Genomic DNA, 27,675 nt, shown 5'->3' with positions numbered 1-27,675 from the left:
AAACCAATGAAAAGATCTGTGCACAGCTGGGTATGAACTTAGATAAGCTGTGGGATGTGGCTGACTTTATTATGGTGGAAGTGCTTTGGCAAATAACTTCTTACAGTTGGTCACCACAATAACTGTCTGTGGGAGTGCACTGTGCACTGTTATTTGAGAGTGTCATAAGATAAATGATGCAGATGTCTGGATTGGTACTAAAACAAGTCTCACTTAGTGTCACTGAACAGATTGTACAGTATGGTGATTCATGATAATCATCAATAACTGTGAAAGGATGTCATGTGCACTAGGTACATGCATTTCAATACAATTGAGTTTAGGTTGTAGGAACAGCTCATCTTGTGTGTCTGATCAAGTACAATTTCAAAGAGGGCATTGACCATTGAGGCTACTGCTTCAGACACTACAACCACCTGTGTATAAGAATATTTAAAAAAATAAATAGGGAGGATGTCTGACTTCTATGTCTCATCTTCAGATCTTTCTTCAGCTTACCTGGGTCGTCTTCACATGGACCATGCAGAACATCAGATTAACATGACTGTAGTGCTAGTGATTGATAGTGCACCTGTTATCTAGTGTGGAAGTAAGGTGTAGAGTCCCAGCACAGCTGCCTTCATTTAGAGAGAAGAAAATGAATTTGACCTCTAACCCAGACTCTCCATTGCATCAATTAGCATGTCTAAATACTACTATTGTGTTGAAGTGTAAATCCATAGAGAAGGCATGGTTGTGCAAATGTTTCCCTTTCATCATCCCATCCACCATGTACATCACCTGTCTTTGGGAACCCACTTTATCATTAGTGGAGAGGAAACAGGAGTAAAAACAAATAAGACTTGTTTTCAAAAAGAAATGCATTTATATTTCAAAAGAATCTAGGAACATAATATGGAAAACCATACACTGGAAACAAGTGGGTCTGAACTTCCAGACAATTGAGATCCAAAAATACATTTCATAGGAAGTATTAAGTAATAATTATATACAAAACATAAAAATGTATATTTTAGGTTGGGCACTCAAAGTGTAACCCTATTTTTTTATATTTTATTAATAAAAATAAACTGTTTAAATATTTTACCACCGATAACTTCAATTGAGGCAGTTTAACATTGAAATCAGACAGATTCCAAAAAAATTAATTATTTTGCATTTGCATGCAATATCAACTATACACACCAAGTCTGAACTTGCATATAAAATGTGAAGGCCAACAAGTCTTTAACATGAGCTCAAACATGAGAGTTCTGCAACTGTGCAAGCTTCTGTTTTAAATGTTCACTTTTCCTCCTCAGCTGCTCTTTTTGGGACACTAGTCTCTGCTCATCCGTCTGCATGCTGTAAATGCACTCGGTTGCCTTCTTCAGGATGACCACTTTGGCCGCCTTCTCATTGTTGGCCACCTCCGGGATCTCGTCCCGTAGAGCGAAAAAGCTCAGCTTGAGCTCGTTCCTCCGCTGGCGCTCCAGTACGTTGTGAGTCCTTCTTTTGTCGTAGTCCTCCGAGTCAGATGTCCGGGGACTGGAGCATTTGCGGTTGCTGCTGATTTGTTTGAGGACCCTGCCATTGCCGCTGCTGTTATTGCTCTCTAGCCTCAGCCTCTTGACAGCTGGCTGCTCATGCCGCGTGGAGGGGTGGGCGGCGTAGTTGTGCTGGTGGGTGGAGACATGGCACCTCTTCAGCACAAGGGGACTGTGATGTCTGGTCTCTGACGTGCTGGAGTCACACCGCTTTACTGACTGTCTCTTCTCCACTGTCACAACATCAATCTCCTCATCGTCTTCTTCTTCTTCTTCCTCCTCGTCATCATCATCATCATCATCATCTGAAATTATACATTTAACAGTCCAGTTGAGAAAACTATAGAATCACTGTTAGAAATCACTACTCTACTCAACAGAGTAAGTCCTTATGTGAGGGGGAAAAAATCTCTGCATTCCACTCTCCGCCCCCCTTCCACATCAGCTGATTCTTTAACATGGCAGCTTAGCTAAACCCTTCCCCACAAACGCAGACTGTCTGACGGCATCTTGAAATACAGCATGGGTGGGGGAAGTTACGCAACTGCCTATTGCCTGGCTAACCCATGGCACAATTTCAGCTTCATTTCATCAAGGACATGCGCGAGGTCTAGTTGCCCCAATATATCCCTAGTTTATCCATGCGCATGAGAATATGGACTACATCCCGAGGCACCGTCGCCTGGAATCGTGATCTGAGGGAATATACTTTGCTAGAAGCACTGAAAACAGACGCTTCATTAATAATAGGAAATAAATTATTAGCATTATTCAACATACCTGAGTCACTACCACTGCTGCTGCTGCTACCGCTGTTCGGTGGGGTGTCCAGACCCAAATCCATGGGTGGCATCATCTTGCTTTGTTTAGGAGTCTCGGTTATTGGGTAGGGAAAGACCACTGAGGGATCGATGCATTCTGACGCGGATGTGTTGAGATCCTGCAAGTAGTTGGCGTTCAACCGAGCCGTAGTACACTCCGCGGTGACACCAACAGCTGATTCCTTCCTTGCAGCCTGGAGGGAGGCGAGTCTCTCAGACACCACTTTCTCCAACTTGGCTGCGGCGGAGAAGCCGCTCCACATACAGTCCTGAATGATGATGGACTTGAGAAATGTTTGAGAGTAGTCGGAATCGCATATGAAACTCGTGTTTACAACGTCGTCACCGAGAAATTCGGTCACCATTTCGAGTTGATCCGCAGTAGATGGGAAAAGACTGGAGAGGGATGGTCGTCGGCTCGGGGAGAGGGGAGGAGTGGGCAGCAACTCAAATTTCTTCCAGATGTCCTCGTTTGGAGCCGGCGGTTGAAGTTGCTGATGATAGAAATCCTCATCTTCGTTGTCAAAATAGAAATATGGCTGGAGAGAATCGTAGTCATAATCGTAGTTTTTACTCGTCAAACTTGAATTCAGCGGCATGGTGTCTTCTCTTTTCTGAAATTCTGAGTGAAATGGAAGAGGGAGCATAATTAGTTGTTGATTATAACATGCACCAAACAAACACCAGCTTGCATGCAAAATGATGACATTCCATTGGTAAATGGCAAAGCATGCAACATCACAGAATACCCTAAAACACCGTTAGCTAGCATGCAATATGCATGCAAACAGCAGCTCATACAGGTCTGCATTCGGTGCAGTCTGACAGGGTATTTAAACGTGGTCAGTTTGCAAAAAGCTGAGGCTACCTAGCAAACTAACTATAAAGTACAACTTGATAAAGTAGCATACATTGCAAACATGCATTTTAATTCAATTGTATAAAGTTCGTGAATCTTTACCAGTTAAATAAGCAACGTAGTTCGAACGGCATGGAGAATGCAATGTGTCATGCTCGAGAAACACCCCCCTTACCTTATGTTTGAAAACAAAGTGGGAAGTAGAGTCCGCTGGAAGATGTCGAAGTCAAATCACGCCAAAAATACCGAATGACGAAGTATTCCAATGCGATAGTAACATTAATCCCTGCCAGCATGTGTGACAGTGAGATCTTGTTTTGCTAGTAGGACTGTCTGGCTGAGACGCATGCATGAAGCTCACGGGCTTGGTCCGCGGTGTAGAATGATGCGTACGCTGTCATTTGCTGCATGAGAATCACAGCTGAGTGTTCCGCGGGTTCAATAAAAAGGTTGTTGTGCTCTTGTTTCAACGTATCCATCCGCTGCAAATTTTCCCGCCAAACATCCACTGCGCTTTTGAGTCCAAAAATTTATATTATCGCGTTGACTCTCTTAATGATAATTATTTTCACAGTCGCCAACATTATTCAGAGTCGGCAAAGGATTTTGTTGTGGCAGTATGAATTAGGAGTTTATCATTCACTAAGAACTATTTGTTGCGGAAGGACACTAAGAGGGAGGAGTTTCAAAAGCGCAGTATTCCATTCACTAGGGGCATGCAAAAAGCTCTGGTAGGAGTACCCCCCAGACTTATTATTCCACCACACACGTTGGAAATTACGTGCATGCAAAGGTTAGAGACTGCCCTTTCAAAAGTGGTATATTTGTTCATCCAAAACTGGTCTTCGTATTGAATTGAGTTGTGTGAATATATTGTGTGAATATTATGTACAATTTAAATCTGTACCTTGCCATAGAAGATTGATTGACTGAAATGCACACCTAGTTAAATTGCACAACACTATCATATTTAATTTGCCTACCTGAAAAAAGTTACTTCTCAGATGATAGATTTAGTGGTTTTGCAACAACAACAACAACAACAAAATAACATATAAAATAACATGTATTGGGATCTGAAATCCTTTTTAAGCAGCCAAAAGAATTCACCTGATGGAGCAACCCCTTATCATGCAGCAAAAAGACATGTATAGCACCAGCTGATGCACGTGAACAAAATTAATAGGCTACCTACAAATGTAGAGGGTATTGAAGAAAAGGTAGGCGATACTGTAAGGAGACTTGTTTGGTCTAAGTTTTGGCTGCTACGCTTCATTTGACTAAACAAGTCGATTAATAGATGGAGGCTGACTCCTGCATTGGTACTGTACGTTTGTATTGGAAATGAGCACCTGCACAAATTAGTCAGTTGCCAAAGCTAACCCCAACACAGTAAAGAGGAAAAGCCTCTATAAGTCATACATGTTGACAGACAGTTTTGAAATCGATTGGCTTGCTCTATTGCTGCTGTCATTCTGCGGTGAACGCCGGGTAGTTGGATGTGCTCACCAAAACGTGAGCAATGCATGATGCCGTTCAAATGATAAGGCCTGTGATGAAGAAATTCAGTGGGTATAGAGCACCCCCTGCTGTCTAAAATACAGTAGTGCAATAAAGTTGAGTGTCGTCGGAGAACAGAACAGGTGGATCCTATATGAGTCAGTTGGTACTGTCAAGAACATGGATTAGGTTTGATTAGGTTTAGTTAAGTATTGACACAGATACAATTAATATACACGCCAATGCTTATCTAAACATATATGCAGAGAATACAGATGGGTAGGCTATAGGCTATCATGTGTTAGTGGAAGCAGCCCACATGCAGCCACCTTTTTGGCTGCTGAATATACACTTACTGAGAGCTTTATTAGGAACACCTTCTCATGGTGGAAGTGGTGTAATGGTGTGGGGAATGTTTTCTTGGCACACTTTGGGCCTGTTAATACCAATCAATCATCGCTTGAATGCCACAGCCTATTTGAGCATTGTTGCAGACCATGTGCATCCCTTCATGGCCACAATTTACCCATCTTCTAATGGCTACTTCCATCATGATAATGTACCATGTCACAAAGCAAAAGTCATTTCAAACTGGTTTCATGAACATGACAATGAGTTCAGTGTTCTTCAGTGGCCTTCTCAGTCACCGGGTCTGAATCCAATAGAACACCTTTGGGATGTGGTAGAATGGGAGATTCACAGCTTGAAAGTGCACCTGAATCTGCAGGAATTGTGTGACGCAATCATGTCATCATGGACCAGAATCTCAAAGGAATGTTTCCAACATCATGTGGAATCAATGCCACGAAGAACTGAGGCTGTTTTGAGAGCAAAGGGAGGCCCTACTCAGTATTACTATAGTGTTCCTACTAAAGTGCTCGGTGAGTGTAGATCTATACACTTTTCATCTACAGTTCAAAGTAATAGGTTGAAGAAGAAAAGACAGTCAGCCATCAAATGTAGCCCAGGAAATGGTGGGTTATTGGTTTCAACACTGACACACATGTTATAAACAGACAGGCCAAAAACATCCTATATTGATTGAAATAAAAATGATTGAATAAATTGGTCAGAATTGAGAAAAGAAGAACATTCCTGTTGGTATACTAGTCAACCAGAAACAACACGTAGCAAAAAAGTGCACATTATCAACGCTGATTGTTGCCATACACGCTATCAGCAAGGTTGGGCACGGACAAGCAATCTCCAATCCACCACCTTTTCCAGTTCTTTGGATTACAGCACTACCACAAATGGTTGACAAAAGCTTTTCTATACAATATTATTTGTTACACATACAGACTAGACATTACAACAACCTTTAGTATTCTTATGGCCATTCTCCTTTTAGCCATAGGGGGGCATCGATGCTCCATTTCCAGACCGAGTGATGAAATCCCAAATCTCTTGAACTTTCTTGATTTCATTTGTCATCAAAGTTTATGTCATGTAATGCATTGGTGAATTTCTGATTCACTTTGCTTTTTAAAGCGAAGTATAACTTTGTAAAAATATTACATTTGTGTTTGTGTTACACATGCAACAATCTTATCATTCATAATTTCTATTAATTTGTAATATCTATTTCAATATGACTACGAAGATTATGGTTTAGGCTTTTCTTTTAGCATATCTTTCATTCAACTCTGCATTCAATCAAATACCTAAGTTTAGAATTTGTTGCGTCAAGGAGGGCGTAGAAGAAGGGGGGCTTTTATGTACCCACGTGTGGTTTCTGTGAGGGCGGGATGGACTGGTGGAACGCAGATGCTGGCTTCAAAAGCTGGCTATGGAATACCCGTCTATTGTTATGATTTAAACCGAGACTTTATCGCAAAGGCATGAAGGACCTTGGCATTCTAATTTAACACAGCTTGCTGTCACCTTCTCCTTCACCAATGCCGAGCTATGGAGAGGCGCTCATGTGAAATTTCTGGTGACCTTCGCCTCTGTACACCGAAACGTTTTTCTTGGAACCTCCGTTGCAGGAGCGTTATGACTAGTATTTTTGTCAGTTGAATTGGTCTTATTTTGCGACGACTCAGGTCAGGTGCCGATCAACCCAATCTTTTATAATAATCAAGACCGAGGCAGATGCCCCTCGTTCTGTTACACCGGCTGTATTATGGTGGAATTTCCATCTCTCATTCCTTATTGGCCTCTCATCCGCTTTCTGGTGCCTTTGGCTATAACCAATATAGCCATCGACCTCGGCGAACAGGTAGGTTTTGCGCCATATTTAGCTAGCGATAATATGTTTTCGTATTTTCAATCAGGAAATGTGATGATGAGGGAGGCTAAGCTAGCTAGGTAGCTAGCTAGCTAGCAAGACCCTGTACGTCAACACGCTCCGCAGCAGCTAGCCTGGCACTGTACGCACTGTCCAGAAACCGTCAGGATATGATTTGCTTGGCAGAAGATACTGTTACCTGATATCTGTCCATACAAGGTGTTTGTTACGCGGCAGCTACAAAATACTCATATGATATGTGCTCTTTATTTTTAAACGTTTTATGATGCTAATTAACATTGTGCGAGGAAGAATTAGTTAGCTTGCTGGTGTATCCTATTTAGATGGTGGCAGATATGGGTATTATTACAGGAATGGGATATACCTTGTCATGTATGTTGATGTTATGGGGGCCTCATCCGCCATCATCATCGGTAGAAAAGGAGAGGAAGTATGTAAATCGACATTTCCTGAATTGTTGAGTTTGTTTACCAGGGTCACAGCAGCAATGCAATAAGAGGATCAAAATATCTAGTTCTCCATCAGTCACTCATTGAACGGGAGAGGAGTTATGGTTGATGATACGTGTTCACTATTTCATTCAATTAATATATCTAACCTTTTCATTTGTTTAGGCGTTTTTGAGGAAATTGCCATGATGCATGCAGATTTCTGCTATATTTAGTCGAGATTTATTTTTGGCCGTTCCCCTGCAGAGCAGCCCCATGTCAGTGACAGGTCCCATTCAGTCTCAGCCAAATGACAGGCCTAGTATCCTAGCTGCTATTCTTGCCCAGTGGACAATTGGAGTCCAAGTAAAAGGCACAGTGAGGCTCATAGAGGTTAGGATTATGCTTATGTAACGGCTGTGTGAGCTGGTATAAATAGCACAAGGCAGCTGTGGATGCTCTCGAGGCAAACCTAAATGGAAATGATTTCTTATTCGGCTATGACTAATTCAGTGGTTCTGTGTCAAGGCGCTGTGTAATGGAGAACCGTATTTATACATCTTGCCCCAGCTACACGCATCATATTTTCCATCCCATTATGTTAACAATGTTTTTCACTGAATTGCTTACACCAGTCTGGTGTATGGTACCACTCTCTTGATATTATCAAAGTAAACTACTTAAGGAGTATGTAAATCTGTGAAATTATTCATTTATACTGGAAAAGAGCAGCATATCAGATTTTATTGGAGCCTATGATCTGAGCCTTGGCTATTAAGTCTTATAGGGTAATCTTCTGCACTCTCAAAGAATTATAGAATTAGAATTGATTTTTCATTATGTCCTCAAACTTCTGGTCCTTGGCAGGCTCTCAACAGGGGTATCGCCACAGTCAAAGAGGATGCGATTGAGATGCTGGCCAGCTATGGCCTGGCCTACTCTCTCATGAAGTTCTTCACAGGGCCCATGAGCGACTTCAAGAACGTGGGCCTGGTGTTTGTCAACAGCAAGAGGGATCGAAGCAAGGCTGTGCTGTGCATGGTGGCAGCTGGGACAATTGCATTCATCCTCCACATCCTCATAGGTATGCGTCTTTCACTAACAGCCTGTGTTATTCCAAATGATTATTTGAAACAGTCTATGTTTTGTTCAATCATATCATCCTAATAGGCTATAGTTAGCTGTGTTGTCTCATCATAATACTCCAGTCATCTACATTTACATTTACATTTATGGCATTTAGCAGATGTCTTTATCCAAAGCGACTTACAGCAAATACTGCTTGCAAATACATTTGTTTAAGTAAGTGAATCATCTATCCATCAGTCATCATAAGACAAAGTAATCAATGCTCAGACCAGGGGCCATTGGCAGTCACAATGCTAGAAGAAGATTTTTAAATTATTATTATTTTTTTAAAATTTATAAATAAACAAGAGGAAAAACTTGTACATGGGGGTGAAGAGGTCTCTAGGGTTAGGGTTAATACAGGGGGGTAGTGGGGGTGAAGAGGTCTTTAGGAGGGATTGTTAAGATGTAGCCTGAAGAGATGGATTTTCAATCTACGGCGAAAGATTGGTAGTGACTCTGCAGTCATCTCTCCCCTCATCTCCCTCCCCAGCCCACACAGACTTAGGATACTACATTATCAATAAGCTCCACCAAGTGGATGACTCTGTGGGTGCCAAGACCAGGAGGGCTTTCTTCTACCTGGCTGCCTTCCCGTTGTTGGACGCCATGGTGAGTATGTGGCACGACTCTGCTCTTACATGAACCAAAGTGTGGCCAGTCCGAGATATAATCATGGGAGAGAGAAGCTTAAAAACACCTGACCTAGAATTGTATTTGTTATAATCCCCTGCTTATGGCCTGGTCTTAAATAACGCTAGGTTATCAAATATAATAAGTATATGGTAAATTTAAAGACATATAAGGGTTGTAATCCCACACCTAGGGGAAAAGGTCACAAGAAAACAGATGGTCCTAGAATATTTGGAGAATGCAGTCAGAAAGGGTGAGATCAGATAGTGGGGGTTGACTAGAGGGTATGAATACAATGAAGTACAATGGATCAAAGCTGCAGAAACAGGATAGATGAGTAATAAACACAGTTGTAAACAGCCAGGACAGATGGCTTTTGTAAACAGCCTGGGTCAATCAGTCTTTCAACAGACTGACCGACGCCAGGTCAGGTGGGAGTAGCCCCCTGGATGACGAAATGTAGTTCTTGAATGTTATTGGTGTATGTAGACAGGAACTAGAAGTTTGTTGAATGGAGGGCGTTGACCTGTGTGATGTTTATAAAAAGACAGGTAACGGAAGTGGAAAGGGTTCAACTTTGCAAATCTGAAACGGCTTCTTTCTCTGTGAATAAAGTCTCTGAATGAATCAACAGCTCTGGTTAATGGTATTTTATTTCAAAATACTATTATTTAAATTCTACGACAAATTCTCTTGGCTTTTCGACCATATAATCTTTTATGTGTTCAAGAAAATGATCAGAATGGAATGGATCTTCAATTTGCTGTTTCCAAACAGGACAAGTACACAGGATACTTGGTTTACTGACATTCTTTGTAACATTGTATGAAGTAGTAATTGTGTCTCTTTTGTTTTCTTCAGGCATGGATTCATGCGGGGATCCTCCTCAAGCACAAATACAGCCTCATCGTGGGCACTGCCTCAATCTCTGATGTCATTGCTCAGGTAATGAAACAATGAATCCCTTGATTCTTTATAGAAATCCCTATTACAGTGAAGATAGGTCTGCACAAATGGCAAGTAAATAACGCAATTTGCTTCAAGAGCAGACTTGGGGCTCCGTTTGGTACAGTAGGTTGTGAGGTGGTCATGAAGGTACTGCTGACGGTTCTCATCTTCTCCATGGCAGGTTGTGTTTGTGGCCATCCTGCTGCACAGTAACCTGGCGTGTGTGGAGCCCCTCCTCATCCCCATCCTCGCCCTGTATATGGGCGCTCTGGTTCGCTTCACCATTGTGTGCCTGGGCTACTACTGCAACATCCACGACAGCATCCCAGACTCCAGTGGACTTGACGTGGGGGTATGCTGCCACCCTCTATATTACCCTACTAGGACTTTAACCATTTACTGTACATGGAATTTGCGTACAAAGTAATTTACTTTTACTAATAGGCATACTATAGTTGCTGGTATCATTTCCCAAATGGGATGAGGGTGACAAGCTTAATGGCCCTGATGAGGAGCTAGATTCAAATCCAGATCTATCATACTTTGGTATGTCTAACTAATATTACTGGTCCTTCTCTTGCAGGGAGACGCCACCATTAAAAAGATGTTGAGTTTCTGGTGGCCTCTGGCCCTCATACTGGCCACTCAGCGCATCAGCAGACCCATCGTCAACCTCTTTGTGTCCCGAGACCTCAAGGGGAGCACTGCTGCTACAGAGGTCAGTGTACTGTAGCTACCCAACCCCATACCATATCTATCTCAGTCTCATTCATAGGATTGGGCAGCTGGCAAAGGCAAAATGGCTTTTTCCACAGCAGATTTGAGATGTTGGTGTTTGGGATTGTGAAGGACTTAAAGCATTAGTTTCTCATCCCCTTATTGGGGACCTCTTGACTGCCAGCGTCTTCATGGCCTGGATTGTGCTGTTACTGTATTAAGACAATGCTTTCCTATGAATGCCTGGAGTGCCAGGGATGCACTGTAGGACACAGGCTTTCCAACTATCTGAACAATAGAGGCTAATTCTCGTTATCACAGATGAAATGCCAAAATTCAAACAATCTCCCTCTGGAGCTTTCGTGCTTGCTGAGACCTACTGTAACCAGAGGCAATACAAAGCTGTTTACCAGAGAATGTACTGGATATCATCAACAGCTCTGGCTGCCAGCGGTTTGCGTGATTCACTGTATGCATGTGAAAGTCAGTCAGGGGTTGATTACACTGACAGAGAATGAAAACATTCCTACGTGTCTCTACTGTTCCTGTGCGATGACTGTCTGTCATGGCCTTGTTTTTGTCTGATGACGTGTGAAGATGACAAGTGCTTGTCTCGACATAAGCATGCGAAAATCCACATACGGTTATTGTTATAAATCAGCTTGTGCTCATAATTTACTTTGCGTATAGGTTTTGGCTATTCACTCATACTCTAGTCTCACATCTTAGCTGTGTTTCTGTGTGCTGTCCAAAAAGGATATTAAACTAACATGTGAGCACTAATGACTTCTCTGTCTCTGCCTGTCCAGGCTGTCGCAGTCCTCACAGCTACCTATCCTGTTGGCCACATGCCCTATGGCTGGTTAACGGAACTGAGGGCGGTCTATCCTGCTTTTGACAAGGTAAAACAAAACCCTACCCTCTAAATGTAACCTACTGACAAATGTTGTATTTGAATTACCTTCAGATATAAAGAGCACAAGTGGCTAAAGCTAGCAGTTATTGTTCACCACTAATGCTGCTGTCTTTACCAACAGAATAACCCCAGCAACAAGCTTCTCAGTGGCACCCCGGTTACCAAGTCACATATCAAAAAGTTCACGTTCTGCTGTCTGGCTCTCTCGCTCACGGTGAGATGGATGGATACATTTTTAGTTTTTCATAGGTTTTCCGATATTTTGTCCAAATTTGAAATTTGTCCTACTTTTGAAATGTGAAATCTCTTGTTGGTAAAATTTCATAGACTCAACAGAAAAGAGTGTGTGGAATTTAGAGGTTTCTTGTGAAACCAGAGACTAGAGTAGCTTTGCACTCGTGTTCTGTTTTTCAGTGTTGTGTCAAGTGTGCCACTACCACAGATTGGGAGATAAACAGGTCAGGTTTTATGAGCAAGATTCACACAAGGGAACATTCTGTCAGTTTTCTGTTGTGACATACTTGCTTGACATATTTTTACTCAAAGCTTCCCTGCCTTCCAGAGTTGACCCACGCAGGTTACCACAAAATCACTTTTTTTAATTACCTTTTTGAAAACAACTCATGATGAGAAAAGATGGAAGAGGGAGGAAAAAGATGAGACCTGATAGATACACAATGGAGCTTTCAAAGCTGTGGATAGAATCAGCAATGTGGAAAAAGCTTTCTCTATCCTTATGTTATGATGGAAGGTATTTCTACTTGGTATTTCTACTTGGTGTTTTTGTCAGCTCTAATTTTGACTCCAGGGTTTCAGGTTGCAGTGAGGGAGAGAGAGAGAGGCACATCAGGGTGGAATCTGTCAAAAGGCTGTGGTGCTCTTGTTTCCGCTACTATCACCTCTCCTGTTTTTAAAAGGCACAATACAACTGGTATTCTCATAAAATCTATCAGTTAACACATGCAGAAGGCCCATGCAGATGTATTGTAGAGAAAAGTGATGAATGCTGACTTAACTCTCTCCTCCAGCGCTACATGTATGAATAGAGGTGAGTGTGACAACAGGTTATTTTTGTTGTTAAAAAGAGCTATTGAGAAAAAGAGCTGAGGTTGAGAAAGAGAGCATTCCAACAGGTCTGAATGATCGTCCCTCTCGTAAAGCAGACCGTTTTCCACAATTTTGGCTTCAATGTCAGGATGCAAACCATACAGGGTCGATAAATGCAAGGTAGAAGAGAGAAAGTGAAATAAACAAAACAGATCAGATAGCCCAGATCAGATAGCAACTTGTCTTAACGACTTGGAATTTAAAAACAGGAAGTTTGCAGCCAAGATTGGGTCTTTAGGAGGGGAGGAGGAGAATGGCATGCCAGATGTGTCATAACAGCCCTGTAAACAACAGGGTGTGGGAGCATGCCTGCCCAGCAAAGCATGTTGGGTCAGATAGGCATGGCTTACGGGCACAGAACTGACGGCCCTCATGCCACAACATGTCCTAATTGCGTCTGAGCGAAAGGCAAGACAACAGAACAACGTGTGCAGAGAGCTGGCTGACAACTGAGTGTAAAGACACATGAATACAAAACACCAACACACCACAAGTCAGGATCTGAGTAACAGAGCAAATGGGTTTTTAGATGTTTTCCTTTTTGTAATAACTAACTGAGTCTGACCTACCAGAGGAAAACCACTGAAAGATTCATACGAGAGAACCGTGGCATCAGTTAGTCACTAATCTTTTTTCCCAGACACTACTGCCCAATATACTCAGAAGGTCTGGTGGACCAATGTGTCTAACTTGGCCTTCGTTTACCCAATACAAGGAACAGAAAAAACCCCAGACACCTAGCCATTGGCTTTACCTCACATCAGTCATCTCCCACAGCAGTCCCCCCCCAGTGCTTGTGCACCACACGTTTCTGATTCAGAGCCATGCCTCGCAGTCTTGTGATTTGGTAAATTCAGGCCAGGTTTGAGTCATTGTTTTTCCAGTCTTATATGTGGTGTGCCTGGGCACGAGGTTAGATAGTGCCTATTTAGACCCCTGTCCTTTTCCTGGCTTGTATGACAGATCATGTACACTTGTAGCAAGTAATCAGATAAAATCATCAGTATTGCTCTGCTTATATATTGCCAATACAGCATTTTGAAACCAGAAGAGTTTGTTGATAACCGTTGACTTTACCTCCTGATTTTGGTTTGGAAATGTACTGAACAAGGTTAAGGCAACCAGAATTAATTAAATTCTACCACATGCCTGGCTTGTGTTATCTTCAAAGGGACCACAATCAACCTGAAACCACTCAATGATCTAATAAATTTTAATGAGGCGAGGCATGTTTTGGCTGTTTGTTGCAGAGTTATCCAGCCTTGTGGTGTACTGAACACTGAGTTAACTGTGTGGTTGTTTCTGTTTGCCCAGCTCTGCTTCGCAGTGTTCTGGACCCCTCACATCTCAGAGAAGATCCTGGTGGATATCATCGGGGTAGATTTTGCCTTCGCTGAGCTGTGTGTGGTTCCTCTCAGGATCTTCTCCTTCTTCCCTCTGCCAGGTAAGAAACCATGTACAGTAGGCACCATTCAGAAAAAAAAGTCACAAAAGATTTGAGCAACATCCTGTTTCAGTTGCATCCAGTGACACTCAATCCAAGTGTGAAGGATTTATATGTGAAATTTGTACTGCTATGAGACATGTTGGGACAAGAGATCAGTGTGTGATGTGTCCACTCTGTGTGCAGTGACAGTCCGGTCCCACCTGACTGGCTGGCTCATGACCCTGAAGAAGACCTTTGTTCTGGCCCCCAGCTCTGTGCTCCGCATCATCGTCCTCATCACCAGTCTAGTTGTGCTGCCTTATATGGGGTAAGGGAACACCACAGTAGACACTCACTCTCTCAGCCCACTCAGGCTCAGTTGGTAGAGCAGAGCACTAGGGTTGTGGGTTATATACACTCACTGAACACTTTATTAGGAACACTATACTAATACTGGGTAGGGCCTCCCTTTGCTCTCAAAACAGCCTCAATTCTTTGTGGTGTTGATTCCACAAGATGGTGGAAACATTCCTTTGAGATTCTGGTCCATGTTGATATGACTGCATCATGCAATTCCTGCAGATTTTTCCAGTGCACTTTCAAAGGTGTTCTATTGGATTCAGATCCGATGACTGGGAAGGCCACTGAAGAACACTGAACTCATTGTCATGTTCATGAAACCAGATTGAGACGACTTTTGCTTTGTGACATGGTGCATTATCATGCTGGAAGTAGCCATTAGAAGATGGGTAAATTGTGGCCATGAAGGGATGCACATGGTCAGCAACAATACTCAAATAGGCTATGGCATTCAAGCGATGATTGATTGGTATTAACAGGCTAAAATGTGCCAAGAAAACATTCCCCACACCATTACACCATTGCATGAATGAAAAGGTGTACAGGTGTTCCTAATAAAGTGTTCGGTGAGTGTATATCTGTGTCCTGTGACAAGGAATATATCTGTGTCCTGTGACAAGGAAAATGTGAATTTCCCGGATGGTAAGTATGAATCCCTCAAACCACTATTTCAGTCGTTGAACTGCATGTGACAAGCCCATTCAGTAATTCCACTGAAGGAAAATTGGATGTTAGCAGAATTGTGACCAATTGTGACCTCCTAATCTAGAGGACATGTATGCATTGCCTAGCAACACCTCATCCAGAGTGAGAGACAAGACCGAGCAAGTAGACAGACAGCAAACACAGGAGTGGAAAATTATTTCGTCTTCTCAAAACCATCCATCTATACCAGACAATTTCACAATCACACACCTCCAACTCATATTTTCTATAACACTCACGCGTACACTCACTGAGCACTTTATTAGGAACACTATACTAATGGAACACTATACTGGGTATGGCCTCCCTTTGCTCTCAAAACAGCCTCAATTCTTCGTGGCATTGATTCCACAAGATATTGGAAACATTCCTTTGAGATTCTGGTCCATGATGACATGATTGCATCACGTAATTCCTGCAGATTTTTCAGGTGCACTTTCAAGTTGTGAATCTCCCGTTCTACCACATCTCAAAGGTGTTCTATTGGATTCAGATCCGGTGACTGGGAAGGCCACTGAAGAACACTGAACTCATTATCATGTTCATGAAACCAGTTTGAGACGACTTTTACTTTGACATGGTGCATTATCATGCTGGAAGTAGCCATTAGAAGATGGGTAAATTGTGGCTATGAAGGGATGCACATGGTCAGCAACAATACTCAAATAGGCTGTGGCATTCAAGCGATGATTGAGGGGTATTAACGGGCCCAAGTGTGCCAAGAAAACATTCCCCACACCATTACACCACCTCCACCATGAGAAGGTGTACAGGTGTTCCTAATAAAGTGTTTGGGGAGTGTATGTTTTTGTTCTCTCACTCTCTCTCCATCTCTTTCTCAAAGACACACAATATACAACACTTAAACAGCTGAGTTTATATGTGGCAATATGACATTTTAGGCTTATGTGTAGTCTATACGTTGCTCCCAAGAACATATTCCCATAAAGTTAGCCTTGTACAATATGTACCATTGGCTTGTTTTATGAGCTCTACTGGTCAGAGTGGCTCCAGTGTTGATGAATGCACTGGTCTGTCTGTGTTTCAGTGTTCACGGGGCCACACTAGGGGTTGGATCCCTATTGGCTGGTTTCATAGGGGAGTCTACGATGGTCGCCATAGCTGCCTGCTATGTCTATCGAAAACAGGTGAGAAAACATATAAATTAAAGGAACATGGGAAAACATATGTCACTGTACATGTATACTCTAAATAACACAAACCCTTAGCTATACTCAAATTATACAATTTCACAGTTAACTGACAAAGCAGCTACAGTAAACTTAGGAAAAGATGGAACCCTAACAGAGAAGTGATGCAGAGCAATAGAAAATTAATTGCTGCTCCACCCTTCTCTCTTTCTCTCTCACAGAAGAAGAACAACGAGATGGCCAACGAGCTGGTGGTGGAGGTGGATGACTCTGCTCCCAGGAGTGAGGTGAGCTCCAGGACCAGAATGGATGCCATAGAGGAGCTACAGGAGGAGGAGGAGGAGGAACAGTAGTAGAGGCTCTGGAAGAGGGAGAGAAGAGCTGAGCTCCACAGAGGAAGGAGGCCATGGGGGTCACTGGACCTGAGAGGAGAGGAACAGAGGGATCAGAGGGCACTCTTTTTCTCAGGGGTCCTCCCTGAGAAAGGACGATCATCCAATCAGAAGATTGGAGACATTGATGGTGCCTATCGACCATAATGGCACGCACTGTACAGAAAGCCATGCACTGAAGTGTTCATTGATGTACATACGGTACCTTCAGGTCTTCCAGTCCTCTGGACAATTTACATATTTTTTCTGTCATTAACTACAAAGAAGATGTATTTAACATTTACATCATCTTGTTCACTGCTAAAGGAACAAGGGGAACTGACACAGGAGAATTTGTCCTCCTCTGCAAAAGGAAACAGAATGTCTCTTGAGTAATAGTGGAGTTGCCGAAATATTGAGATGTATTATTATTTTTTATTTTATCTTATTTATCAATGTATAGCACCATAGCTTTATTTGATTTGAACGATGGGGACATTCTAAACTGTCGGGTTGCCCAATTGTATTTTACATGAAATGGTGTACAGACTATAGTTGTATTTTATATAGGCGATGCAAAGTGTATATTGAATAGCTAAGAGGGGTCAGGAATCCCTCAGTATCTTATTGTGTGTTATACTGCATCATTATGCTTGTCCACTATCCGTACAACCTGGGAGTCTCTACATTTATTTTATTTTGCCAAGCACTGCTATTTTCGTAGTAGCATATTCAGACTGTTTGATGTACATATTGTATAGGTGTTATCTTATTTGGCTAATAAATTGATCTATTATTATGACAATCATTTTGTATCCATCTTCATACAAATTAGCAAGCATGTAGTAAACCAATATCAGCACACATGTTTAAAAAATGTTTTATTTTTTATTATTTCTTTCAAACTGCTACCATCTTCTACAAAATCAGTCAGTAAGAAAATTATTCATCCAAAATGGCATAATCAATTTGTTAGCTTTGTATTTCTCTTTCTTGCTCAGGACAGGAGCAAGGCAAAATAGTCTCCAGCATTCCCCAATGTTCACCCTTTTTTGTGCATAAATTACTAAGGCAACATGGAGGACCAAGCAAGGCTTAACAATAACTATAACCCAACTCAGTGGCTGGTGGTTGAAAATGAACCAGAAAACCATTACCAGTATCTGGAATCTGCAGCAACATTGGCACAATGTTTTCTTTCTCTCCAAGAGCACCTTGGCTAAAGACAATAAGTTATACATCTACAGAAGAATCAACAGTCAGGGACAGCTGACCAAGCATGACGCCTCTGACACAGAGACAGCATGACCATGAGTTTTTAGGGAAACTAATAGTCCAGTAAATAATTCCTGCTTGGCTTAGGACTGGCTAGAAATAATTGTATTTCACACTTTAAATTAAAACATAAAAAACTGGGATACAAGACTATATACTGTATTGTCATGTACCAAAATTGGCCTTAACATGGCTCCAGTGTTTCCCTCAAAAACAATCTCAAAAAGGTTTAAAACCCATACACATGAAGTAGTCTATCTGCCCTGGTATAAATGAGCATGGGTTGTGAGGAACAGCTCTCTGCTCACTGTCCTCTTCTGTTTCTTTCCTGCAAGAGGACATTTTGACACAGACCCCGTTTATACCTGGTGTTAAACTAAATTGCATCCTGGGGTTATGCCCCCATTCAGTGGAATCAGATGTTTGTTTTACCAGTTGTAAACACAGAAATGATACATTGTGAAATGATCATGTTCTGACCTGCCTGATCACCCCAGGTGTTGTGATTGTGAAATGTGCTTTGTCAGTGTCTGGGCCAAGTGTAACATCTGATTATAATGTAAACACAATGAACATCTTGGAAAAGAATACACACAACACAAGGTGTCAATGGGGCCATTGTGTCAATGGGCAGGAGTCTAATCACCCATTGAACCTGAGGAGTGCTTTCTGTTGTGCGTGCCATGACCTTCTTCAGTGGTCATCAGCTGCAGTGAGTTCCTCTGGGACTTGTAGTCCTCCTGTGATCTCTCCCACTGGGACATTATAGTGGCGGTCATCCTCAGTGACCAGACACACGCAGGGCCAGTCGTCCTTATGGTCATTAGGGTAGTATGTGACAAACTCCTCTGTGTCTGCCATGTACAGTCTGTAAACCTGGATGGTGCACTGCAGGGCATGGCCCAGGAGGAACATCTCCACCTGCAGGAATGACACAGACTTGAACTTCATGACACACTGAACCATGCATTGCATTTCACAACTTGGGGGTTGGGAGCAGTGGTAAATGAAAAAGTAGGTATTCTGTTATTTTTCAAAGAGACGCTCTTTTCAGGAAGGCAAAACTAACCAATATAGGCCTAATTGCACTAGTGTGTACTGTATATACAGTTTATGTATTACAGTATATGGTATGGATACATATTAATGATGAATTTTACTTGAGGCTACCTTGAAATGTTTTACATCTAAAACCAATAGGCCCTATGCTGTGTAGTTCAATACAGCTATGGTATGATCCCCCTAATAGTTTAACTTAACTTGCTAGTAAATTATCCAATAGTCTAAGATATCAAGCTTATCCAGTCTGTTGATTTAATCATTACATAACAACATGCGTGCGTTACAGTAAGTTGCCTGCCCCCTAATCATCATTTAATTAGGCCTACAAACCAATGATGACTACCCTACAAACCAATGATGACTACCCTACAAACCAATGATGACTACCCTACAAACCAATGATGACACTGATATTATTGTGTCAATATTTTTTGGAAGAGGGTGTGAACTTCAATTCAAAAGGATGGGCAACAAGAGCAACACAAGCACATGCATTGATATGGTAGCCTACAATTCAAATAATTTTTTGTGAAAATACTAACTGTAGATCAACTGTCCATGTTGGGAAGTTATAAGGAAGAGCAAATGCTCTGCTTATTTTGAATTGGTTCCACATCGCGTGCAGCCCACAGCCACCAGGCAGTCTGGTCATTCACGTGAACCGCTTATCTTTATTGGCTGCTGTAATTTTATACAGCAGCCAATTAAGTCCACAAATCTGCACTCATTTCAATTGTGGTTCAATTGCTGTAAATAAAAGTCACTCTTGTGCAGGAAAAAGGGAGAGATCTGCATTGCATATCGCTTTGCATATAGCGCAAGATACATCAGAGCGCATTAGTGTCCACTTGTTTCGCTGCCCTCTGACATAAGATCAGATTAAATTCTCTCTTCTGTTGCATCTCTGTTTTTTCAAGTCTCTGGCAGTCTGTCGCACAGCTCATTTTGCTATGTATGTTTAAAACATGTTCCAACCTGTTACTGAACCATTCACATTGCCCCTGAGGCTGAGGATGGACTGACTGATGGTGAGGGCAAGAGAACAGAGTGTACAGTACAATTTCAAGTGTGTGCGCACATGCTATTAGGGTGTGGTTTATGGGAAAGCTACACACCTCATGACAACCGTCCCTGTTTTTGTTCAGCATATTGTAAAACTACAGGCTAAATTGCTTCACTTCACTAGTGGTTTGGAAAGGTATATTCCACCATATTAACGAAATGCCCTAAGCCTGCCAGAAAAGTGTGTTCATAATAAAATTGATGTGACATTTCATAGATTCCCATAAATACCTTTTCAAATGAGAAAATCAGCGGTTAGGCATGTATTTACAGTAAGTGCACAAGTATAAACGCAAGTTAATTTGAACAGGGTGCTGTGTTTGTGTTTTCTACAGTGAGGCAGTCAAACAAATGGTCCTTGCTTTACCATATAATGTCAGCCGTTAGACGTGTCTACGTATGAACGCAAGTTAATTTGAACAGGGTGCCGTGTTTGTTTTTTCTGTGGTCAGGCGGTCATAACGGTCAATGGTCCTTGCCTGCTCTAGCCCGCCGCTGAAGCCCACTTGGCTCAGGTGGTTGGAGAGGAAGGTGCGGGGGCAGTCAGAGTCGTCGCGTGCGAACAGTAGCCAGCAGAATATAGGCACGTCCCCTCCCTCCTGCATGCAGGTGTGGATCTCTGCTGCTCGGCCCAGCATGAGGAGCTTCAGGGCCTCCAGGAGCCCCAGCTCCTCCTCCCCTCCCTGGAAGAGACGCTCGCACAGACGCTGCCTCTCCTCCGCACTGGAGCAGCTCACCGCCGCCTGCCACTGGGAAAAACAACGCAGATGCATAAACATTAGCACTAGCATGGCTATATGTCTATACACTGCAGTGCATGAATATTACACATTTCTTGATGGCAACTCATGACTTCAGTGTCAGATCTCATCATGAGTGTGCCCAATTTTGCATTAATCACATATTTGACATATTTTAGGGTAACGTTAAGGCACAGCTACCAGTCATCTTACGACACGTCTTTGAAGTGTGGAGTGTAATCAGGAGCAGAGTTCCTCACAAGCTGTCTAGAGACACTGAGTGCCAGCCTGTAAATATTGGGCTAATGTTGGCCAAAGCCAAATGTTGTGATTCAGTCTACGTATAAACAGTTTCCTGAGGACTGGGGGTCAATCCTGTCCCCTTGTGTTTATTATTGGACTGTTCGAATAATGAGACACAGAAATCCACAAAGGAGGGTACAGTGCGGTACTGTACAAACTGCAATCGTAGCCCTCCAACATATGGGAATAATCATATGTCTATTTATCCATGGATGGTCTGAGTGTAAACATGGTATTAAAACATGTTGAGACTGTGTATTATGGAGCTAAGTGAAGACATGGGCGATACCCTGTTCTGGAGGAGTTCCATGTAGCGCTTCAGCTGCTGGACCGCATCCTCTGTCCCCTCCCCCTGTCTGCACTCAGAGGGAAACATCCACTGGCCAATCAGGCCCTCTCGTGTCTCCAGCTCCTCTGGCCACTGGAAAGAAAAACATACGGCAGACTGTTATGGCAAACCACACTGACCATCAGTAAATGTCCACTCAGTCCATCAGATGCACACTGTGGTTGAGTGTGTACAGTATAAGGACTAATGACTTATGTAAGCATGATGAGTGTAAACACCCAATGTTATGTAAGCATGTACCATGGAGATGTCTTCATCCTGTAGCCAGGCAGGCAGATGTGTGCTGTGAGAGAGCACCTGGAACAGAGTAGCTCTGAGGGCACAGTAGTTATCACCTCTCACTCGCCTCAGGCTCCCAAACCTCTGAGATAACTCCATGTAACCCTGACATAAGAACAGACAAGAAGTATGGGTTAGTGACTAAAAGATAAAACAATGACTGGTATGAATGTAATTAATATTACCGTACTAAAGCATCATCAACTTACCTTTCTGATAAGGGCACTTTTGGCAGTGTTTCCCTTCCATTCTTTCTCACTGTAGGACAGGACATCCACTGTTGGAGCCAAACTGCATCTGTCCTCAACCTTTGGAACTGAGACAGGGAGAAGACAATGAGAAAGTCCATATTAAAATGTTGTGGTATCACAACCATAGGCGCTGAGTTGCGCCTATGGTCAACATTGGGGCGGGGGGGCAACAAAAATCTAAAGCAAAACTTGCATCGAGGAAATTATCGAGGCGACACAGTAGTAAAAAAATGTGATAGATTGGAAAGTGACTGACATGTTATTTGAAACAGAGGCTCTGGTCCTGCTTTTTTGTCAGGCCCTGGAGAGATCTCCTCTTCTCCTTGATACAGGTCTTGATCATCGCTGAAGATGAGAAACACACAGAGGAAGGCTTGTTACAGTGTAAACATACACCTCAACTTAAAGATAGAATGTAACTTCATTACATTTCAGTTACAGTACATAGAGAAACTGTTATAGTACGTTACTGTAAACATTTACAATTGAACTGGGTAGATAAACCTTGTTATATATTTCCCAGACACTCTCTCTAATCGAGTCATACTCTGACCAGTGCTGAGATGATACAGTGAGGAACTTCACCAACCTATTTCCCAGCATCTCCACAGAGCCATCCTGCTCCCTCACAGGCAACACCTCCACCTCCATATCAGCTGACGTGCTGGGTCCCTGATGGTCTTCTTCCTTCTTCTCCTTCCCCATTTCAACCCCAGTGACAGCCTCAAGGGCAGCACTCTCCTCCATTTCCTCCTCCTCCTCTGCCTCATTTTCCTTATCCTCATCTTCTTGTTCCTTTGCTTCTGACACTACTTCGTCCTCCACTTCCTGAACAAGGTCCTCCAAGGCTGTGACTTCATTCAAGCCAATGAGTTCACTCTTGAGATCAACCTCCTTCTCCTCAATGGAGTTCTGACTGGAGAGAAAAGAACCAAAAAAGCTTCATGTTTGGCAGACATCACAACCTACACCAATCTTCATGAGAGAACATCTTGCTTGTTATTGCTCTATATCTCCCCCTTCTCTAGTTGCACCTCAAACAAGACAAAGCATTAGCCCCTTTTTATGTATAATGTTTAAATCTTTGAAAGATTAGGAAATGTTGTGACTCCATATCAGCCCCTTGAGGAATCAGGTATGTTAGCAGTCTGAAATGTATCCACTATCCAAGCAGACAAAGATAAATTGGTGGCACATGTCTAGTCCCATCCTATGGGGACTGTTTTGCCCCAAGATCAACAAGTTTTCAAGCTAAATATTTCAAGTCAATGTTTAGTAACTGACTTGTATGTCGCCCCATGGTTAAATTTCCCAGGTAAGTATTACAGGTCACAAATGAACTCTGTTTCTGTTAGTACAATCACCAAGAAATGACTGGACGTTTCATCCCACGATTAACAGTTTTCAAGCTTGTATTCAGCCTACCGTTAGCAACTGCTTCAACTGCTGGCTGTCCCCAAAAATGAACGACTGTGAATCTGTGTGTGCGTGTGTCTCCAGTTATGTTTAAGTAGGCTTACATTCTGCAGTCATAGTATGGACTTTCATAGTGTATTATGACCAATGATATAATTCATTTACATTACATTTAAGTCATTTAGCAGGTGATTTTATCCAAACCGACTTACAATAAGTACATTTGTAAGTAAGTGAATCAACTATACAAGTGTCATTGTAAGTAAAACCTTTGATAAGAACAAATGCCATTGGCAGTCACAGTGCTAGAGAAAGGAAGTTAATTTTTTTTTTTACTCGCATATGAAATAAGAGAATATAGATATAACATGTAATATGTATGTCTAACCTCACCAGCCTCAGGCAGGCTACCAGTGTAAACCGCCATGATCAAGTAGGCTAAACATGAAATCATTGATATATTGCCATTTGTCAATATCTAATTTGTGCAAATAAAAAATACAAATAATGGCTGTAGCGTCTGCAGCAGGCTCAACGAGAAAGTAAGACAAATCAGAAGATTCTGAGTGAGTTATTTGTTATCAATACCCAAGGCATGAATGTAGACTTACTTACCTTTCAAATGTACAGTAAACACATTGAGAATATTGACATTTGTAAAAGGCCTGTGATAATCTAAAAGACAGGTTCCCTCTACTGGTGATATGGGGAATAGCAAAAACAATACTATGTGATGGGTTGCACTGCTGATTGGATTATATTGAGCTGTCAATAAAGCTAAGCAAATGTTTTTTCTTCTATTTTGTAACAATAAATATGTCTGTGCTCACCTCTTTTCAGCCCTTGAGGAACTTGCTGGCACTGGCTCCTTGGCTAGGCCAGTAGTGTTTTGGGCCACACCATTCTGTTTGGGGTCTGTGACCTCTGCCCCAGGAGAAGGCTCTGGACTGTCATGGCCTCTGTCCTCTTGGCTGTCTTCTATGTGAAATGCAGGGCTCTGATTCTCTGAGTCAATCCCCTGTATTACACTGCTAAACAAGCGATAACCAGAGAAGATTATTGTATCAGTTACTGTATCTATTTCCTCTAACCATGGAAAATGGCCCATAATGGAAAAATCCCCCAAACAGTGCCGCATCAAGTCAAAATGGTGAAAAGATACCATCTGACTTACCCACTGGGAGATGCAAGTGAGGAGGAGGGCAGTTGAGGGAGATCTCCAGTAGAGGCTGAGTCTATACAGTTCTCATCATGGTTGGACACAGAACTCTCCATACAGACCTCAGGTGTGAGTTGGGTGTCAGTGAGAGATGTGTCTACATTGCCACAAGGAGACTTCCTTGAAGGTTGATCCACAGCTTTGTTGAGGGCTGCTGTTGAGCCATCATCATCCACTGTTTCAGGGGTAATGTGCTCTGTGACTGTGGATATCTCAGCCTTCAGAGTGGCAACTTCAGAACATCTGTCCTCAGCCTCAGGTGTGATGCCATCTGAGTGTTCCTTCAGAATTACAGTGGCAGTTTCCTCTGCAAGTACACCCTTTATCTCAGTAGAAACCTCACCTGTATCTCTGGCACATTCCTTAGGAGGGAGATCTAAAGTGCATCTCTCAGCTTCTAATGGTCCATTCTCTGTGGCTGTGATCTCTATGGCCCCATCCTGCGTTGTTAGGCTGAAGTTTTCTATGTATCCACTGTTAGTGCTGGGAGAGGTCTCCTCAGGTTGTCTGGCTGCTGTCTGAATGGGTTCATTCTCTGTAGTCTGAGCAATCTCTCCATGTTCTTTGGGCAATGCACTCTGTTTCACCTGCACAGTCACTACCTCTTCCTTCTCCTTGGTCTCAATATGGTCTACTGGTTTCCTAAAATGGAAGACAGACAAAAGCAAACTGAGATGACTTTCTACCATACACAGACACAATATTCAACAACAAACCTAAACATGTTTCTGATTATTTTAAGAATGTCATCATGTGGACTAATTAATAATAATAAAGATGCCTAATCTTATCAAATTGTCATTGAAGCATTATCTTACCTCACATCATCGGCATCTGTATCATGTTGAAATCCAACCACCACCCCAATCTCAGCTGGGGTCGCTTGGCCCTTTGCAGCATCCTGTAGTAAACCACTTCTCTCCTCCACATTGTCACAGGGGCTAGAAGCAGGACAACACCAATTCCCCATTTAGATAGCACCCTTCCTCTCCCTCACACAGGCAGGTCTGGGTAGAATGGTCCGCAGGGTCAGTTTGAAATACGCAGGTTCCAGTTTCAAGAGATTTCAGTAGTCCATTGCAGACTATTCAGGGCACATATCTCAAAATCTTTGACCAGATCTCCAATCCAAAAGAAGGAGACCACATCCATGTAAGCGGGAGAACCCAGGTCATAGCTTCTGAGATGACCTGAGAACAAGAGGATATTATTATCCGTTTAGGTACATTTTAACTGTAGTCTATGCAGACTATCATCATTGTACGAATGTGGCATCTATCTTAGTATTAGTATAGGACATACTGAGACAATTTAATAACATTAGACCATAACATAAGGCGCAGCATGCAAATGAAACATACATACTAACGCCGTGGTGTAACCACGCGCGTGCGCCACTATTGTGAATGTTCTTCACAGGCGGCCGAAGAGAGAAAGCGCGACATCTCAGCAGCTTGCCAACAGGCTACAAATAACACATAAGCTACAACATTATGAGACATTTTTAAATACAAATACCATATTATGCACTGCATGACTATTATTTCCCAGGGACGCAGATCGAGAATGTGATATGTTCTGTGTGATCAAGCTTGTGCCACCCCGTCCGATGCACGGAAGTGCGATAAATAAATGTGGAGGGTGTGTCTCCCGACAAATTTGTAGTGAGGCAATGATTTACTTTGCCAACTGATTGACGTAAGGTTGATTCAAAAGTTGTTTTCATTTATTTGCTGTAAAAGATCAATGATCAACGTTTTCTGATGTTCTATTGCCTATATCATCAAATGTAACACCTTGATGTAACAACGCGCTATAACAATGAGTGTAGCTGTAACCTCAACTGACTTGATTAAAGTGTTCACAATGTAAGTTTGTAACTATGTTTATCAACGGGTCACGATGACAGATTTTACCTACCTGAATGAGGGCAGGCTTTCCTTGAAGACGACCGCACCGCAGGAAGTGATATTTAGTTTCACTTTCCGAATTTGGGCTTGCCTTAAGGGTTAAAACAGCCTTGTACTAAATATAACACTATCATCTTACGCCCGGGGACCCGATGATGGACGTATAGGCAGGCTATACACGAACATTGCCCTCATCTAGCCCACTTGCCTTCTTTCAACCCAGAAACCATAACCTATCCTAACAGGATAAATTAATGACCCAAAAATAACATTTTTACTACAGCGTCACACTTGTTGCATGCAAAATATACCCAAACATCGAGATACGTCCGACAAGTCGACGACAGTGTGCATGTATAATGCATATATATCTTTCCAGTGAGACCATATTACTTCCGGGGCAGTATTGAGTCATTCATATTTTCCCTCATAGCGTCATCGCATGAATTAGTCCTTATTACATACATTAACATAGTGATGACACAGGCTGAAGATTTTCGGTACGTGTGCTAAAATGAGACTGATATATTTCCGATTGTTTGCTCTCCAAGTTACTGAAAATAGACGGTGCTTTTGTTCAAACACTCTGCGGGACAGAATCTCAAATCGAAGAAATTAGCAAAGCCTACGCTGTACTATGAATTGGCTCACTGCAAGGCAGCTTTGACCTAAGTTGTCTTGGAGAGCTGGTGTGCAGGCTTTTGTTCCATCGCAGTAGAACCCAGAAACAGATTTTCACAAAGCCCAACAGGTTCTACAGAGTGACAAACTGTCTCTCCTACTGTACATATTTTATAACAGCTTGACAAGTTTCCAGCAAATCCACTGATAATTTGTCCCCCGGAAAGTGTGAGCTACAGTATGGTGGAGTCATAATGGACATTATCTTACAGGATATCTGACAACAACTGTTAGAAATGTATGATAACGCATCTTAATGCAGGACTGAATTAGAAATTCAC

General features: G+C 42.3%; 3 protein-coding genes across 6 annotated transcripts; 1 reads left to right on the top strand and 2 right to left on the bottom strand.

The window, feature by feature from the left end:
• Nucleotides 1-890: 890 nt before the first annotated feature.
• On the bottom strand, nucleotides 891-3,604 carry myca (MYC proto-oncogene, bHLH transcription factor a). The gene is made up of 3 exons (XM_083678172.1): nucleotides 3,382-3,604; nucleotides 2,307-2,969; nucleotides 891-1,831 (listed from the first exon to the last, which is right to left on the bottom strand). The coding sequence occupies exons 2-3, from the start codon at nucleotides 2,944-2,946 to the stop codon at nucleotides 1,239-1,241; spliced, it is 1,233 nt and encodes a 410-aa protein (XP_083534298.1). The 5' UTR covers nucleotides 2,947-2,969; nucleotides 3,382-3,604; the 3' UTR covers nucleotides 891-1,238.
• Nucleotides 3,605-6,465: 2,861 nt separating this feature from the next.
• ankha (ANKH inorganic pyrophosphate transport regulator a) lies at nucleotides 6,466-17,652 on the top strand. 2 transcript variants are annotated; one of them, XM_083694032.1, is made up of 12 exons: nucleotides 6,466-6,927; nucleotides 8,347-8,469; nucleotides 9,007-9,125; nucleotides 10,008-10,091; nucleotides 10,276-10,446; nucleotides 10,678-10,812; nucleotides 11,621-11,713; nucleotides 11,849-11,941; nucleotides 14,149-14,278; nucleotides 14,465-14,588; nucleotides 16,374-16,473; nucleotides 16,698-17,652. In XM_083694032.1, the coding sequence occupies exons 1-12, from the start codon at nucleotides 6,801-6,803 to the stop codon at nucleotides 16,827-16,829; spliced, it is 1,431 nt and encodes a 476-aa protein (XP_083550158.1). In that variant the 5' UTR covers nucleotides 6,466-6,800; the 3' UTR covers nucleotides 16,830-17,652. The 2 variants fall into 2 exon arrangements, with proteins under 2 accessions (XP_083550158.1, XP_083550157.1); XM_083694031.1 differs by having other exon boundaries at nucleotides 8,253-8,469.
• Nucleotides 17,653-17,711: 59 nt separating this feature from the next.
• Nucleotides 17,712-27,057, bottom strand: LOC310813157 (uncharacterized protein). Of its 3 annotated transcripts, none has more exons than XM_083682019.1 (11): nucleotides 26,724-27,057; nucleotides 25,622-25,993; nucleotides 24,759-25,445; nucleotides 24,415-24,615; nucleotides 22,758-23,084; nucleotides 22,425-22,513; nucleotides 22,127-22,233; nucleotides 21,879-22,022; nucleotides 21,579-21,710; nucleotides 20,726-20,995; nucleotides 17,712-19,043 (listed from the first exon to the last, which is right to left on the bottom strand). In XM_083682019.1, the coding sequence occupies exons 2-11, from the start codon at nucleotides 25,771-25,773 to the stop codon at nucleotides 18,816-18,818; spliced, it is 2,337 nt and encodes a 778-aa protein (XP_083538145.1). In that variant the 5' UTR covers nucleotides 25,774-25,993; nucleotides 26,724-27,057; the 3' UTR covers nucleotides 17,712-18,815. The 3 variants fall into 3 exon arrangements, with proteins under 3 accessions (XP_083538145.1, XP_083538147.1, XP_083538146.1); XM_083682021.1 differs by having other exon boundaries at nucleotides 24,415-24,612; XM_083682020.1 differs by lacking the exon at nucleotides 26,724-27,057 and adding an exon at nucleotides 26,322-26,490.
• Between the last annotated feature and the right edge of the window lie 618 nt (nucleotides 27,058-27,675).

This window comes from Argentina silus, assembly GCF_951799395.1.
Source record: "Argentina silus genome assembly, chromosome: 1".
Classification (NCBI taxonomy): Eukaryota; Metazoa; Chordata; class Actinopteri; order Argentiniformes; family Argentinidae; genus Argentina; species Argentina silus.
This window is presented reverse-complemented; position numbering and strand designations above follow the sequence as displayed.

Bases quoted from the DNA above. Each gene is read 5' to 3' on its own strand.
- myca (XM_083678172.1), bottom strand. From the start codon at position 2,946: ATGCCGCTGAATTCAAGTTTGACGAGTAAAAACTACGATTATGACTAC. The intron at 1,832-2,306 runs GTATGTTGAATA...GTATAATTTCAG, and splicing joins CAGCAGTGGTAGTGACTCAG to ATGATGATGATGATGATGAT.
- ankha (XM_083694031.1), top strand. From the start codon at position 6,832: ATGGTGGAATTTCCATCTCTCATTCCTTATTGGCCTCTCATCCGCTTT. The intron at 10,813-11,620 runs GTCAGTGTACTG...CTGCCTGTCCAG, and splicing joins GGAGCACTGCTGCTACAGAG to GCTGTCGCAGTCCTCACAGC. The intron at 14,589-16,373 runs GTAAGGGAACAC...TCTGTGTTTCAG, and splicing joins GTTGTGCTGCCTTATATGGG to TGTTCACGGGGCCACACTAG.
- LOC310813157 (XM_083682019.1), bottom strand. From the start codon at position 25,773: ATGGGGAATTGGTGTTGTCCTGCTTCTAGCCCCTGTGACAATGTGGAG. The intron at 22,023-22,126 runs GTAAGTTGATGA...TTCTTATGTCAG, and splicing joins AAAGTGCCCTTATCAGAAAG to GGTTACATGGAGTTATCTCA. The intron at 21,711-21,878 runs GTACATGCTTAC...TTTTCTTTCCAG, and splicing joins AGGATGAAGACATCTCCATG to TGGCCAGAGGAGCTGGAGAC.